General features: G+C 62.2%; 2 protein-coding genes across 24 annotated transcripts in view; one reads left to right on the top strand and one right to left on the bottom strand.

Annotated features, from left to right (window-relative positions):
* Positions 1-259: 259 nt before the first annotated feature.
* CRYBA1 (crystallin beta A1) lies at positions 260-7,014 on the bottom strand. 9 transcript variants are annotated; one of them, XM_090122239.1, is made up of 9 exons: positions 6,923-7,006; positions 5,415-5,703; positions 4,030-4,219; positions 3,538-3,602; positions 2,997-3,113; positions 2,631-2,749; positions 1,319-1,460; positions 731-873; positions 260-607 (listed from the first exon to the last, which is right to left on the bottom strand). In XM_090122239.1, exons 3-9 carry the CDS (start codon positions 4,058-4,060, stop codon positions 460-462), a joined length of 765 nt encoding a protein of 254 aa, XP_089978365.1. In that variant the 5' UTR covers positions 4,061-4,219; positions 5,415-5,703; positions 6,923-7,006; the 3' UTR covers positions 260-459. The 9 variants fall into 9 exon arrangements, with proteins under 9 accessions (XP_089978365.1, XP_089978369.1, XP_089978371.1 ...); XM_090122243.1 differs by lacking the exon at positions 5,415-5,703 and having other exon boundaries at positions 6,923-7,014; XM_090122245.1 differs by lacking the exons at positions 5,415-5,703; positions 6,923-7,006 and adding an exon at positions 6,815-6,839.
* MYO18A (myosin XVIIIA) overlaps positions 6,904-14,522 on the top strand; it is a 29,472-nt gene continuing 21,853 nt past the window's right edge. For 8 of the 15 annotated variants that reach the window (XM_090122230.1, XM_090122229.1, XM_090122221.1 and 5 more), the window contains exons 1-2: positions 6,904-6,976; positions 10,057-11,100. In XM_090122230.1, the coding sequence (XP_089978356.1) occupies positions 10,087-11,100 (1,014 nt within the window). In that variant the 5' untranslated portion in view covers positions 6,904-6,976; positions 10,057-10,086. Of the gene's footprint in view, positions 6,977-10,056; positions 11,101-13,494; positions 13,689-14,296; positions 14,366-14,522 lie in introns of those variants that run through there. The other 7 variants (XM_090122228.1, XM_090122227.1, XM_090122226.1 and 4 more) reach the window with 2 other exon arrangements.

The following is a 14,522-nucleotide window of genomic DNA, read 5'->3' as shown; positions in this document are numbered from 1 at the left end:
TTTATTATTTTATCAGGAAAAAAAAAAAATTGTGTAGATCGAATACGTTAAGATGGACAATAAGTGATGTAAATCATTGAATAAAAAATTTAAAGTTTATGGGTGTCGGCGTGTCTCTTTTTGCACTCCGAGGGAGCATCCCCTGGCCCTGGGGCACAGGGAACACACAGTGCCCATGGCTGTGGGGCTGTGAGTGCAGGGCATGGGGCAGGATGGGATGTGTGACCTCAACGCGCAATAGGAAACACCCATCAGGCCGTTTTATCTTTTTCTTTCAGTCACATTTATTTATTGGCAGTTGTGGCAGCTGGTACCGTTTAGAAGTGTTGTTCCATCAAGCAGTTGCAGTACAAGAAGGGGTTGTTATTTCAGGAGGGGATTATTAGCACCAAAAGGGAGCCGGTGAGCTTTAGAAACCTTGCAAAGATGTGCTCAGAAGTGGGGCCAGGCACCGGGCAGCTACTGCTGGATGCGCCTGATGGACTGGATCTGGGAGGTCTGGGCGTGCGAGCCCCACTCTCTCCAGTGCTTGTAGTCTCCCCCGTGGTGGTCGGCCTCCAGGACGTACTGGTAGCCACGGTACCCAGGGTACTGGTAGCAAACCCAGCTGCAAGAAATGGAGTTGTCAGGCAGCCGTAAGGGAATGAGATAGGAGGGGGGCATGGGGCTGCGTGCTGACGGCCTTGGCTTGTCCCCACTGCTCAGCCCAGGCCCTGTGCCCATCACTTACGCGCCACAGGGGATCTTCATGGAGCCCACTTCGTTGTTGGCCCAGCCCATGGCCTGCAGCGAGGGGTAGTCATCGCTGATCTCCCACTGGCGGCCGATAAAGTTGTCCTTCTCATAGACTGTGATCTTGGATTCCTTGTGATTCTGGGCCATAAGAGCAGCAGGACAAGGGGAGGTGAGTGGGGCTGAATGGTTGGGGGAAGGCTTCCCCTCCCTACAGCCTGGTTTGGGGGGTTCCTGGGGCTGCTGGGGCCAATCCTGCTGAGCATGGGGAGAGCGGGGACCACCCTGAAGACTCTACCACCCGCAGAGCCCCTGGACTAGCAGGTTTGCCCTTCCTAACTGCTCTCCCTTGTCCTAGTGGATGCTGCCTGGGTTTCCTGGCTCGGAAAATTGAGGGTTCAGGAGCTGCTGTGCAGTGCCGTGCTGCCCCTAGCAAAGTGCTGCTCCCTGCCTATGCCTGGCTCCATGCTGGGGTAACAGAGGATGCTGCAGCACAGAAACCTTGGAGCAGCTCCTGCCCTGCCTGGGGCAATTCCCGCCCTGCAACCCACCCAAGCCAGGAGCCTGGCTGCCCACGGGCACTCACAGCAGAGCAGACGGGGCGGAAGGACATCAGGCGTTCGATGTGGTAGGCATTGCTGCCGCTCCAGGCGTCCCAGCGCGGGTACTCGCCCCTCTCCAGGATGAACTGCTGCCCGCAGAAACCAGTGTGCTCATAACCAACCCAGCTGCAAAACAAAACAGAGCAAGGGCTGCCAGGGCTTCCCGCTGAGGCCACAGATGGAGGTGCAAGGAGGATTGGGGTCTGATATTTGCCCACCAGCCCAGGTGCGGTGGAGGAAAGGAAAGCAGTGTTGGACATGAGCAGAACCCCCAGAAAGGGTGTCACTGTGGCTGCCACCTGATGGACACTCATCGTGGCAGCAGAGGGACTAGGGATGGGACAGCTACAGCTGAGTTTAGCAGGGAGGCAGAGGCTGAGCTAGGGGCCAGGAGGAGGATGGCACACCACTGTACATCCCACTTGTTCAGAGAGGGTATGTGGGATGCTGGGGGGGTTGAGAACTTCTCGCCTCCTTTGAGGACTGAAGTTCAGCCCTGGTCCCATCCCTGCAGTCAGCCTCCCAGTCAGCAAGGTGAGCAGCCTGAGTGCGAACACATCAACTGGAGCAGTGAGCTGATTACTGCGTGAGCACACACGCTGTGGTAATCCCATTAGCATTACAAATCCTAAATATAGCAGCGCAAATCTATCTTGTCTGCTTCCCCGGCCCCAGCGGGATGTTTGCCACCAGGACTGCTCCTTACACACAGCAACTCGGAGCAGCTCGGGAGCTGTCTTGCCTGGTATAGGGAGGATTCCTGCATGCAGGGAAAAGCCTGGCTCTGGTCCACACCCTAACAGTGACTGGGGCAGCTCAGCCTGGGCTGCAGGCAGACTCAGGTCTGGCCTGGGGGAGTCACATAGTGCTGGAAGAGCAAAGAGCAGGGCCCTGGGGTGAGAAATGGGGCTCTGAAGCAGTGCTTCACAGGGTTACACGGATGAATGGGGAGCAGGCTGAACTCACCAGCCAAGAGCTCTCTAAGCACTGATCCTTGCTGTGTTTTTAGGCAGCATCCATGCTGGGTGCAACGCAGCTGCAATCCTGGCTGCTCTCAGACTGCGGGTTTGGATGGTGCCAAAGGTATTGCTGCTGTCCTCTGGCCCTGAATGCCCGGTGCCTGTGACACTGCCCAGAGCTGGCTGCCCTACTCCGGCAGTATGCCTGGCTTCCCCCGGTTACAGTGCTGGCTCCAGCTTAGTGGAGTAAACCTGCCTGGCCCTGTTCGCACTTGCACTTCACCCCACAAGCCCCCCACTGAAGAAAGCATTCATGCCACCAGAACCAGGTACTCACGCGCCACATTCCACCTTTAGGGAGCGGATGTTGTCGAAACCACACTCCATGATGTTTGGACAGGCTGAGGTGAACTCCATCCTCTTGCCCTGGAAGTTTTCTTGGTCGTACACGGTGATCTGGAACAGAGAAGGAGCTGCCCAGTCGGGAACAGCGTGGCAGTGGTCCCAGGGGAGTTCAGCACCTCTTTGAGATGGGTTCATGCTCCATCCAGGGAGGAATACCGGGCACTGCTCTGGGATGTGCTGGGCACATCTCTGGGCTGGTTTGCAGCCCCTGCACCTCGTGCATCCCTGCACCGCTGGCCCCGCACTCCCTGCCTGCTGCCGGGGAGCCGCACGCCAGCCCCGCTCTGCTCCTGCTCACCCCTAAGGTCAGTTCCTGGGGCAGCAGCACCGTCCGGAGAGAGGAGTGGAGCCCTTCTGGGATGGGCAGGTGGCAGGGCTGTGGCTGGCGGTTCTCGCGGCCTCTGCTCCGAACGCTCTAGGGCAGAGAGGATTAACGGGAAAAGGGCGAGGGGGGATTCCCTGGGGCTGTGGTTGATGCCATCCTTTCCGTGGGGTTCTGCCCACTTATCTGTGATTTTCCTTTCCCTCCTCATTCCCTACATGAACTGGCCATGTTGCCGGAGCTGTCATCAGCCCTAGCACCTTCAAGGCTGCTCTCCATACCCACTGCCACCTTCATAGCTCTCATGCCTGCTGGCCTGTACCCAGCCTGCCTTCACCCTTAGGGGGTGGTAATGACAGTGCTTGGCTTTTGGAAACAGCTGCCTAATACAGCACCTCTGGTGAGGGCAGGGCATGGCCAGGCCAGGACACTGCAAAGAGGACTGCCAGAGAGAACTGGCTTTGTCCTCACCTGTTCCCCACCTCCCACCTGAGACGCAGGGCGTGCGAGGACATACCTTCCATGGGCCCATGGGGACAGGCAGAGGGTTTGTCTGAGCCATCTTTGCTGCTGGAAAGGTGTCTGGAGAAGGAAGGAAAACCAATTGATGCTGCAGAGCACTCCCTTGATAGCTTCCAATGAGACCCTCACCAGCTGCAGAACAGCCCAAGGGGCACGGGGGGGCTCCCTGCTCCCACAGCCTGCCTTGTGCCCCGGGGGATCCGTGAGACCCCCGCTCCCATCCCTGCCTTTCTTGTGCCTCCCTTGAGCACTCCTTCCTCAGGAGCATCGGGATGGCCGCGGTTCACAACCTGGGGTGCCAACAGGGTGCCATGCCACAGCTGGGTGCAGATCTGCCCCTGGCTACGGGGCTGTCTGCCACCCACTGTGCCAACGGGGACGTGTCACCCTCTGGGCACCTCTCCTACCACCAGGCAGAGGAAGGGCTGCACCAGGCAGCAGCGAGTCGAGCAGGGCTGGGATGGGGCAGGTCAGCCCCAGGACTCACCTAGCTCAGGCGGTACAGCTGCTTCGCCCATGTCATGTCTGCCTACTTCAGCGGCTCAGCTTTTATAGGGCGCTGCTGGCCCGGAGCCGGTGCCAGCGTTTGCAGAGCCGTCAGCACAATGCTCCCACTGGCATTGTCCTGCTGATCCCCGGAGATTTCAGCAGCTCATCCCCATGGTCCGGGCTACATTCTTGGGGGAAAAAAAAAAAATAAAAGGAAAAAAAGAAAAAAAAAAAAAAGATCATAACAAAAATAATCAGGGACGGCTGTTTGTACAGATAATCTTGGGCGCGAATGACTCAACAGTTTGACGCTTCTGGCATTTTCCAGGGGCAATGCAGCGCGCCGTCACGGGGCTGGCCTGGCCCGGGGGCAGGTGGGAAGCAGCATGGCACCGTCTGGGGTCCCCCTGCCCTGTGTGCTGTGGGGCAGCGAGGACAACATGGTGTAGTTGCATCCTCCAGCCCTCCTCACACCACAGGAGGGATGCGGGGCAGTGGTGGGAGCAGCTGCGAGGCCTTCTGGTCCCCACTGCTCGCTCCCTGGGCCCACAGATAATGCCAGGCCTGTGGGGGTGCAGGGCCACCACGGGCCTTAGTGGTGCTAGGCCTCACAGTAACCATGGCAACGAGGCCTACCTGGGTCTGAAGCCCCACAGTAACCATGGCAACGAGGCCTACCTGGGTCTCAAGCCCCACAGTAACCATGGTAACGAGGCCTACCTGGGTCTGAAGCCCCATAGTAACTATGGCAGTGAGGCCTACCTAGGCCCAAAGCCTCCTGGTAACCACGGCAACCAGGCCCTGCTCCCCTTCCCAACCAGGCAGGGGTGCCATGGTGGGTGCAGGCCAGGAGTGGCATGGCTGCTGCAGGACAGGCTGCTGGGGCTGGGAGGCAGCGTGGCAGTGAGGACTGCTGCTGCCTCAGCTCATGGCCGCCAGCACAAAGCGCCGCCCGCGTCTGACTGCCCCTTTTGTCTGCTCGGCACAAAACAAAGCGCCCTGTCAGCGCGGAATGCAGCCCAGCCTGGCGCGAGGCCTGCGGGGACACAGCAGGGCTGGGACGGTGCCCATGGGGAGCTGGGATGCCCCTGCTTTTGGGGACAGGATTGGGGTGGTGTGTAGCCCCCTACATCAATGGGGTCAAGGCGATTGAGCACAACTGTGGGGATGTACTGCTGAGGTCCGACCACAACAAGGCCGCTGTTTTTGCTGCTGTGTGGCAGCACGCTGGCTGTGGGGGTTGTCCCACCGCTCCCAAAGCTGTCACTTTTGCAGACCGCAGCACGGCCGCAGCACCCCACAGCCCCCAGATGTGTGCTGGGCACAGCCCCGCAGGGCTGGCAGGCTGGCCAGGAGCTGGGTGCCGCTAGAGGGAGAGCTCACCCCGAGCAGCGGCCTGCAGCCGGCACATGCGGGCGTGCAGCGGTGTGCAGGGCTGCACCCACAGCGCAAACAGCCTGCGGCGGGCAGCCGGCCCCAAACACCTCTGCCTGTTCCACAGCCACACCCAGCTGTGCTGCTCAGGGATCCGCCGCTCGTCCCGCTCACACTGTGACCCTCTCGGCTGCAGGCAGCGGGGAGAACGGCGGTGAGAGCACCTGGGGATCCACCACCGCCACGTTTCCAGGTCCGCCGGCAGTCTGGAACAACTGGTTTTTCTAGATCCCGGAGACTATAAAAAAAGCAGTGACCTATTTAGCAAAGCCCCGTGGTGCTGCGGAACAGATGCCTCCCCCCAGCCCAGCACAGGCCGTTTCTCCCTGGAATGCTGTGCGGTGCAGGATTTGCCAATGGCTGACACAGAACCGTGCTCAGAGAGAGCTGGTGGCATCCAGTGGGACCTCGCATGCATGTGCTGGGCTCCAGGCTGTGTTCCATGGAGCTGTGCAGCCATGCAGAGACGTGTGAGGCTCTGGGAGCCCCTGAGAAGGGAGAGGAGCGGCTGCAGGGTCTGACTGCTGGCTGCACTGCTCTCCCCTGTGGCTGTCTGATGGGGGGGATATCCTCGGGGGTGGTCCCTGCTCCCTCACAGCTCTTACAGTACTCAGGCTGGGCCATCTGGGTTTTTTGCAGCCTTTCTGGGGCTTGGGCTGTGCTTAAATCCCTCTGACATGAATGGAAGGGCACAGCAAAGGGCTCATGGCTCACTGCTGGAGGTGCTCACTGCTGATTGTGTGCTGTCTGCAGGCACCCAGCATCCCAGGGCCTCCAGCTCCATCCTTGTGCCCACACGGGGATGGTGATCCTCCCCTCGCAGGATCACAGCGCTGCTCCTTGCTGGTCCCTTCCCAAAAGGAGTGCCTCAGCAGCACACAGCCTCATTGCCCCAGCACCAAAGCAGCTCCCTTTGCCAGCTGCAGGGACTCCAGCACTGCACCCTACGCTGTGCTGACGATGTGAGCACACCGCGTGCGTGTGCGTGTGCCAAAGTGAGCATGCAAGCATCTCACTGCGGGCACGGGGGTGTGTGTGTGCAACCCACGTTGTGAACAGGTGTGCGCACCGCAGGGCGCCCCCTCTGCGTGTGCGCAACCAGCGGGTGTCCATAGAAGCGGGGCTGCGTGCACGGGGGTTGTGCGTGCACCGGGGGCACATCACGGCCCGTGCACACGCACCGCGCACACTCGGGGCGCGTTGCCGGTGCGCGCAGAGCCGGCTGCGGTCAGCACGGACACCCGCCCGCAGCCCGCAGCCCGCACCCCCCCACGCCGTTCCATCCCGAGCCGCTCCGTGCCGCCCCATCCCGCCCGTCCCGCGCCGCGCAGCGCCGTTCGGGGCCGCACCCGGAGCAGCGGGCGGCGCGCGCAGAGCCGGCAGTGCCCGCCCCGGTGCGGAGCCGCCCCGCCCCGCCCCGCGCCGCCGCCGCCGCCGCCGCCGCCGGGGCCCGGCACCTCCGCACCGCACCGCACCGCCACCGCCGGGCCCCGCTCCGCCGCCACCGCCGGGTGAGTGCCCGCCGCACCGCACCGCACCGCGCCGCCTCCTCCACCGGCACCGGCACCGGGGCGGGGCCGCCGCGCCTGCACCCCCCGCGCGGGCCGGGCCGCAACGCTGTGCGCGTGTGCGCGCGTCCCCGCGTGCGCGTTTCCTCCCCCCGCGCTGCGAATGCCGCTGTTGTGCTGCGGTGCCCTCGTTGCTGCGTCCCCCCCCTCCTCGCTGGGGCACCGCACGCCGAACCCCGCCGGGGTGTGACCCACTGGGGGGGCTGCTGTGTCCCCAGGGGGTGCCCCATGCGTGGGTGCTTCCCTGCACACCTCTCTGGCCTGCCACCAACCCCTTCCCCCGCCGCACCATTAGGGAATGACACGAAAGCCGTTCGCCCATCTCTCCCCCACCCAGCAGCAGCGGGGGGGGGAGCTGCGGGGTGCCCGAGGGGCGGCTTTGGGATGAGGATGGGGCTGGCGGGGCTGTGACTGCTGCGGGGTTTGTCCCCGTGTTATTTTGCCTGGGGACCAATATATAGAGCGGGCGAGGGCTGGCAGGACGCGTGTCCAGAAATAGTGTGGTTTGCAGCTGGCAAACCCTGAGATGCAAATCGTTTGGTCACCCAGCACCTCAGCTACGCTTAGGGCAAGCACTGAAAAACGTGGGCTCACGGCATGGCCCCAGTCCCTGCACCCACGGGGCACCTCGGTGGTGGGGGATGGAGCCACCCCCTGCCCTGGGCTGAGCCAGGTGTGATTGCTGTGCCGGCACTGGACTTTGCCCGGTGACGAGCCCTGTGCTGTGGGCTGGGCCCTGCTGGGGGGCACGCTGCAGCTGGGAGGCACATAGCAAAGCAGGGCCGTGCTGCAAAGTGAGGGCACAAACCATGCAATGGCACGTGATGCTGGTGACCCGTTGCATGGTGTGTCCCTGAGCCTGGACCTTCCTTCCCTGGGCAGTGGAGTTTTGTAACGCCCAGGTTGTGCGGTTGCCCTGCTTTGTTGCCAGGTGCACACACCCCGTGGTGATGCATCGGAGCTATCAGGCACAGGGCTGTGTTTCCCATCTAGCCGTGACCTCTGTCGCTGTCTTCCTGCATGGGAAGCCCCAAAATCCCACTTCAGACAAAGGCTGGCAGCACGCTGTCCTCCTGATGCATCCCGATGGTGTCCACAAGGCAGTGTGCAGAGGTTGGAAAACCCCTAAATCTCCTTGGAGTGCGGAAATCTTGTGCTGGCATCCGGCAAGGAGGCTGGGAGCTGTGGCACGGGTCTCCATTGCTAGCCCCAAACTGAGCACGAGTGGAGCACGGGGACCCCAAAGGGCTGCCAGCCGTGGGCTCCCACCGCCGGCACCACAGGGCAGGCAGCAAACTGGTGCTGCAGGTCCCTGCGTCGGGAGCGCGTCGGGCGAGATTGCGTGGAGGGGAGTGGCCCCGAGTTCTAGTGAGTGCCTCCCTCTCTGCCGGGCACCTGTAGGGCTCAGAGGGGGGCAGAGACCCTCAGGGGCCGGAGGGTCACCTCGCGTTGGGGTCAGCACACAGGGGACATCACAGCAAGCACCTCGCATGCAGTGCATGGGCGAAGCTGGCGCTGGCCGCCTCTCCCACCCGTGTCACAGCTCAAGCACGCTGCCACCCGAACACACCCAGATAATCCCGGAGCGAGCTCGGGCCGAGGCAGGCAGAGCGCTGGGTGAGTGGATCGGGAGCGGGGTCAGAGCGTCGGGTGATTCAGGAGCAGGCGGTGACCTCGGGTTGCGTTGGGTGCACGCAGCGGTGCAGCTGGTCGGCGGTGCCGGCTCATTAGCCATGCAGCTCCTACCGCCCGTTCCCTCCGCTGCCGAGCATACAAAGGCCGGCAGGCAGCGTGTGCGCGGGGGAGAGGAGCGCTGAGGACAAAGAGCTGCGCGACGCCTGGGGCCCCAGCGGCACCTGCCTGCGGCTGTGCCACCCAGCGGCACCAAGCGAGGGTCCCGGCAGTCCCTGCCCGCCCTGGGTGAGCCTGGGGTGCCAAGGCCGAGCCATGCTGCTTGGGGACACCCAAGCAAGTGGGTGACCCGGGATGGATGCATGGATGTCCCTCTGCCAGCACCGAGACCCCAGAGCTGTCACTGTAACCCCCTGGTCCTCAGTGCAGGGAAGCTTTGCTGCACAATCTGTTGCTGGAGATGCTGGGATGGAGCTGTGGGGCTCATGGCTTTGTGCCCTGTGTCCCGCTGGGTGCAACGGGGGACACATTCCACTGCAGGGAGGTGGCCCAGGGGGTGGTGATGCTTCAGTGGAGCTGAGCCACAGCTCTTTCAGCATCATATAGCACAGCATGGCACGGCACAGCACGGCACGGCATGGCTCACATGCTCACTGGGTGCCCATAGTCCTGCTGCTGATGTACTAACCACTTTCCTGACGCCCTCAGAGAGCTCTACCGCAGGCGCTTCCAACGCAGGGAGCTTTCCTGTTGTCCTTTGTGCCGAGGTTAAGTTCCTGCGCGGTGTGGCTTCCTGCCCTGTTTATATATAGATGTCAGCCTGTCCCTCGTTGCTTTCCCACCCGGCTGGTTGGTTTTGGGGTTGTTTACCCACAGCCCTGATGCACAAGGGAGGTCGGTGGGTGGTGGGTGGCAGCGTGGGGACCGTGTGGTGCCCTGGGGCTGAGCTGGGAGCCTGGGAGGGAGGCTGTGGCATGGCTTTGCCATGGGTTGGGGCCCTCCCCCCGATTGGGATGCCCAAATGAAAGAGTGACTGTTCCCGGAGGTCACACAACTTCATGGGATGTGCAGCACCCTGCTAAAACTGGGCATTTTTCAGTGCTTCAGAGTGATGCAATTTTACAGGTTCTGGGTTGTTAGAGAGTGCTCAGTCAGGGCTCTGTGCTGGGGCTCTCTTCTCACTGTCCCCACTGTGAACGTGGCCAGATTTGGGGATTTCTTACTGCCCCATTCCTGGAAGTGCATGGGGTTGTGTCCTATAGGTGCATGGGGTCATGCCGAGGCTCTGGGCTTGTTTTGGGGCACACTGGGCATGGGATGGCAGCATGGGGGTGCGTTAGGGTCAGTGTTTTCCATGCACTGTCTAATCACGTCTGTGCGTTGTCCCACAGGCAGGCGGCAGTGCCACAAGCAGCAGCACCATGTTCAACCTGATGAAGAAAGACAAGGAGAAGGATGGGGCCAGGAAGGAGAAGAAAGAAAAGAAGGAAAAGAAGGAGCGGATGTCAGCAGCTGAGCTCAAGAGCCTGGAGGAGATGAGTATGCGGAGGGGCTTCTTCAACCTCAACCGTGCGTCCAAGCGGGACTCCAAGGCACGGCTGGAGATCTCCAACCCCATCCCCATCAAGGTGGCCAGTGGCTCTGATCTGCACCTCACCGACATCGACTCCGACAGCAACCGGGGCAGCGTCATCCTGGACTCGGGCCACCTGAGCACAGCCAGCTCCAGCGACGACCTCAAGGTGGACGACGCCAACTTCAAGGGCTCAGTGCTGCAGCGGGCGGCCAAGTTTGGCTCCTTGGCCAAGCAGAACTCACAGATGATCGTTAAGCGCTTCTCCTTCTCACAGAAGAGCCGCGATGAGAGCACGTCGGAGACCTCCACCCCCTCGGAGCACTCAGCAGCCCCCTCCCCGCAGGTGGAGGTACGCGCACTGGAGGCTCAGCTCTCCAAGCAAGGCGCACCCCAAGGGCATCCCCACACCCTTCCTGTGCCCTCCACGCTCTCCAGACCCCCAGAGCTGGTGAGCAAGAGGTTTCCTGCAGAGCTGCGCCTGCCCGCCCTGGTGCCCCCACAGCCTCCAGCACCTCGGCAGCTGGAGCTGCAGAGACGCAATACCGGCGATTTTGGCTTCTCGCTGCGCCGCACCACCATGCTGGACTGTGCCCCTGATGGCCAGGTGTACCGCCGCGTCGTGCATTTTGCTGAACCCGGCGCCGGCACCAAGGATTTGGCACTGGGATTGGTGCCGGGCGATCGCTTGGTGGAGATCAATGGGAAAAACGTGGAGAACAAAACACGGGATGAGATCGTGGAGATGATCCGGCAGTCCGGTGAGACGGTGCAGCTGAAGGTGCAGCCCATCCTGGAGCTGAGCGAGCTGAGCCGCTGCTGGCTGCGGGGCGCCGAGGGGACGCGCCGTGCCGCATGGGATGTGAGTACTGGTGTCCCCACTGCAGGTGTCTGGGTTGGCACAGGGTGTGGGAAGCAGCGTGTGCTGCAGATCTTCCCATTGCCTCCCTCTGCACTGCTCACCTCCCTTCCTACGGAGGAGTACGGGGAAAATCCTTTTGTTTCCCACTGGGTGAGAGGACGGGAGTCTAGGAACCTCTCCGTGCTGTAACCCCAGGTCTCATGGGAATGGTGCAGGACAGGGAGCTGCAGAGGGTTTGCACAGCCCAGCCTGTGCGGTCGGTGCTGTATAAATAGAAACTCAATGGCTGGGTGACCCACATCTTCCCCGTGTGCTGCCGGCTCCGTTGACCTTGCTGTGGGCATTAGGCATCCTGGGACGCTGTGATCCTACAGAGCTGGACCCCACACACAGTGGGCTGTGATGCAGAGCTGTGGGGCACCCCATGCTGCAGCACACCAGCTTGGTGCGGGCGCACAGTTGCTGCCAACGGGTAGGGGCTGGCAATGTGCCGGTGGCAGTGAGAGCATGGTGCTCAGGCTGGGATGGGGGAGGAAGAAACACTGTGCCCTTGGAGTGTGGGGTGCAGGGAGAAGCGTGGCACGTGGCCTCACGGTGGGTGTTGGCATGGTGAGCGCTTGCAGGCAGCAGAGTTCTTTCCATTTAGCAGGCACCAAGCTGAGCCTGGTGCTGCAGGGTCGGTGCCTGCAGGGGGTTAAGGCATAAATCGTGGCAGAAGCAGTTCCTGGAAAGGAGCCGTCCTGTGCGCTGACCACAGATGGCTGCTTATCTGCAGGATATGCCGCGCAGCCGGGGCGGGCTCTGGGCTGCAGCCAGCACTGTGCTCTGTGGGCTCCAAGCAGTGCCCCGTGTTTCCCAGCCCTTTCCTCCAGCTCGGGGCATGGGCACCCCCTGTCCACACTGCTCTGCACCAGTCTGTTCTGTGTCCTCCCTGGCAGCTGCAGCTCTGTGGGGTCCCTCGTCCTGCAGTGAGGACACCAGGGACACACCGCTGCTTTGCAGGTGCCACCCGCGGTGCCAGGGGTCGGGATGGGCACATCCAGAGTGTCCCTCTCCCACTGAGGCTGTGCAAGGTGCTGGTGCACACAGGGAGGCCCAATGCTCCCCCAGGCCCAGCTAAGCTCCCTGGAATGTTTCTGGTCCTAATTTAAATAAAAATGATCCTTTTTGAAACAGGAAATTATAGACATATTTTGGGCTGTTGCTCCAGTAGCCCCTCCCCGGCTGAAGCGGGGAAGGTGGTGGGGTTTAACCCCTCCACGGAGGGACCCAGGAGCCACTCTCATCCCACTGCCCACTCCCATGGTGGGGACCAGGAACAGGAGGCACTGGCTGTGATGCCTGGGGGGGCTCTGGGCAGACCCCATTGTGCTATGGGGTGCCAGCCATGCTCTGGGTGCTGGGCAACCACTCTGGCTCAGCTCCAGGCTCCTATTTATTTATTTGCCAGTGAAATTCCTCAGGCAGGGTGCAGGCATGCGCCATCCAGCTCTGGTGGGGCAGAAATATTCCAGAAACGCACCCGATCCGGCCAGACCACAAGCATCCGTGGCCCTGCTGACGCACCCCGTGTACCCTCACCGCCTTTGGGCACCCATGTCCAGAAGTGCTTCCTCCTTATTTCCTTGCGTCCTCCCTGAAAAGCTCCTCATTTACCATTTATTCTGTCTTTGCTACGGGGACAGTGCTGTCCCCACTGCAGGGGTCCCCAAAAGACCCCGGGGACGGGACTGGTGCCGTGCCTTGGCCGTAGGGTTGGTGCATTGTGGCTGGGCTGTGGGTTCCTATGAGGCAGACGCAGCCCATAGGCACCAGCACCGACTTCCAGACACATGTCAGAGCCCAGTCCCACTGTCAGAGGACAGGCCATGACCTTTTGGCTGATAACAGCGTGGCGGCCACCGAGGAGAGCAATGTCACTGCTGACATGCTCTGCTGTGCCACCCCTATCGCCACCCCCAATGCATGACCCAGAAAGGTGTATGGAGAGGGTTTGCGGCAGCCATGGGATGGGGGTGTTCACCCCATAAGTGGCTCTGACCTGCCTGTCTCCTGCACCAGTGGTTTTGGCTCAGGGCACATCTGATGTCCAGGATGGACAGGAACTACTGTGATACCTCCTGGCATCCCAATGCCTGGTTTTGCCGTCTCCATTGTGCATCCTGTCACGGTTTGGGGCACTTTCACTGGTGCTGTGGTGCCGGGATCAGCTCGGTTTGGCACGAGGACAACCCTCCATGCCACCCTGCGGGGCTCAGGGCTCTCCGTCCCCAGCATTACTCCTCGAGGCCATCCCGATGTGGTGCCATGAGGATCTTCAACACAGCACTGTAGGGGCGGGCAGTGGGACGGGGGCCGGACGCTTCCCGAGCAGCCTCAGGGCCCACATCACTTCCTCCAGCAGCGGGGGAGAGGCCCCGCTGCCCTCCCGTCCCCCCCCTCCGTGCGCCCTCCGCCTGCTGCGCGCGCCGCCGGGGCCCTTGCATTCCTTGGCTATTTTTAGGGTGGCCCTATCAGCCCAGCTGTCCCCGCACCACCGCCAGCCTCACCCACCGCCTCGCGCCGCGCTCACCCCCTGTATCCCCGCGGTAAGGTGGGGAGCTCGGGGCAGTGGGGGGGGGCACTCCCTTAGTGGGGTGGAGGCAGCAGCGGGGGCCGCTTCTGGGAGGGAACCCTGTTGTCGGGACCACTTGGAGAGGGGATGTGGGGAGAGAAGAGGGTTAGGGGGCCTCTGTGCCCGGAGTGCTGTGCTCAGGAGGGTGGGAGGGGGCCCAGGTGCTGAGATGAGGGTGCTGCGGTCCCGCATGGGTCAGGGCGGTCCTCCATGCTTTGGGGCAGTTCTTTGCGGCGCCCCGATGGGCAGAGCCGCGTCGGCCCCGCTGGGTGTTGGGGTGCGGTGCTGTGTGGGGGCGGTGGGACCCTTTGGGGGCTGCCCGGCTGCTGGCACGGGGCTGGGCTCAGAATAACCCCTGATGTGCGGAGCGCGTGCGCGGGGCAGAAATATCCCTGCGCTCACCCCGGCATCTGCTTACAGCCGTGGGCTGCAGCGCTGTGTGCAGCGCTGGGGGGTGAGCGAAGCGGCTTTTTTTGCAGAATGAGTTCCCATCCCCAGGCGCTCCCTATGGACAGGGCCGGCTCAGCTCAGGGTCCCCGGGTCCCCAGCCCCATCCCGCTCACTTCTGCCTCTTTCCCCCAGCCAGGGCCGCGGCTCCATGAGACATCGCCATGGCCTTCTCGTCCCGCTTTGCGTTCTGGGAGCAGAAGGGAAGTGTTGCTCGTGGTTGCTCGCACCCCGCACTGCCCCCCAGCATCCATCACACCCATGGCAGTGCTCCTGGGGCCGGAACTCCCCCAGCACTGAGGCACCCCCTAACATGACCCCTAACACTTTGCCAGCGCTAACTTACTCTCTAACACAACCA

Source organism: Phasianus colchicus, chromosome 21 (genome assembly GCF_987193195.1).
Source record: "Phasianus colchicus chromosome 21, bPhaCol1.hap1.1, whole genome shotgun sequence".
Taxonomy (NCBI): domain Eukaryota; kingdom Metazoa; phylum Chordata; class Aves; order Galliformes; family Phasianidae; genus Phasianus; species Phasianus colchicus.
The sequence above is the reverse complement of the archived record's forward strand: the minus strand, read 5'-3'. Positions and strand labels throughout refer to the sequence as shown.

What these genes read in the sequence shown, in the direction of transcription:
- CRYBA1 (XM_090122243.1), bottom strand. Translation starts at nt 4,060, where the DNA reads ATGGGCGAAGCAGCTGTACCGCCTGAGCTAG. An exon ending in CTAAAGGTGGAATGTGGCGC is followed by an intron (nt 1,461 to 2,630) that starts GTGAGTACCTGG and finishes TTTGTTTTGCAG; the next exon opens with CTGGGTTGGTTATGAGCACA. An exon ending in ATGAAGATCCCCTGTGGCGC is followed by an intron (nt 608 to 730) that starts GTAAGTGATGGG and finishes CATTTCTTGCAG; the next exon opens with CTGGGTTTGCTACCAGTACC.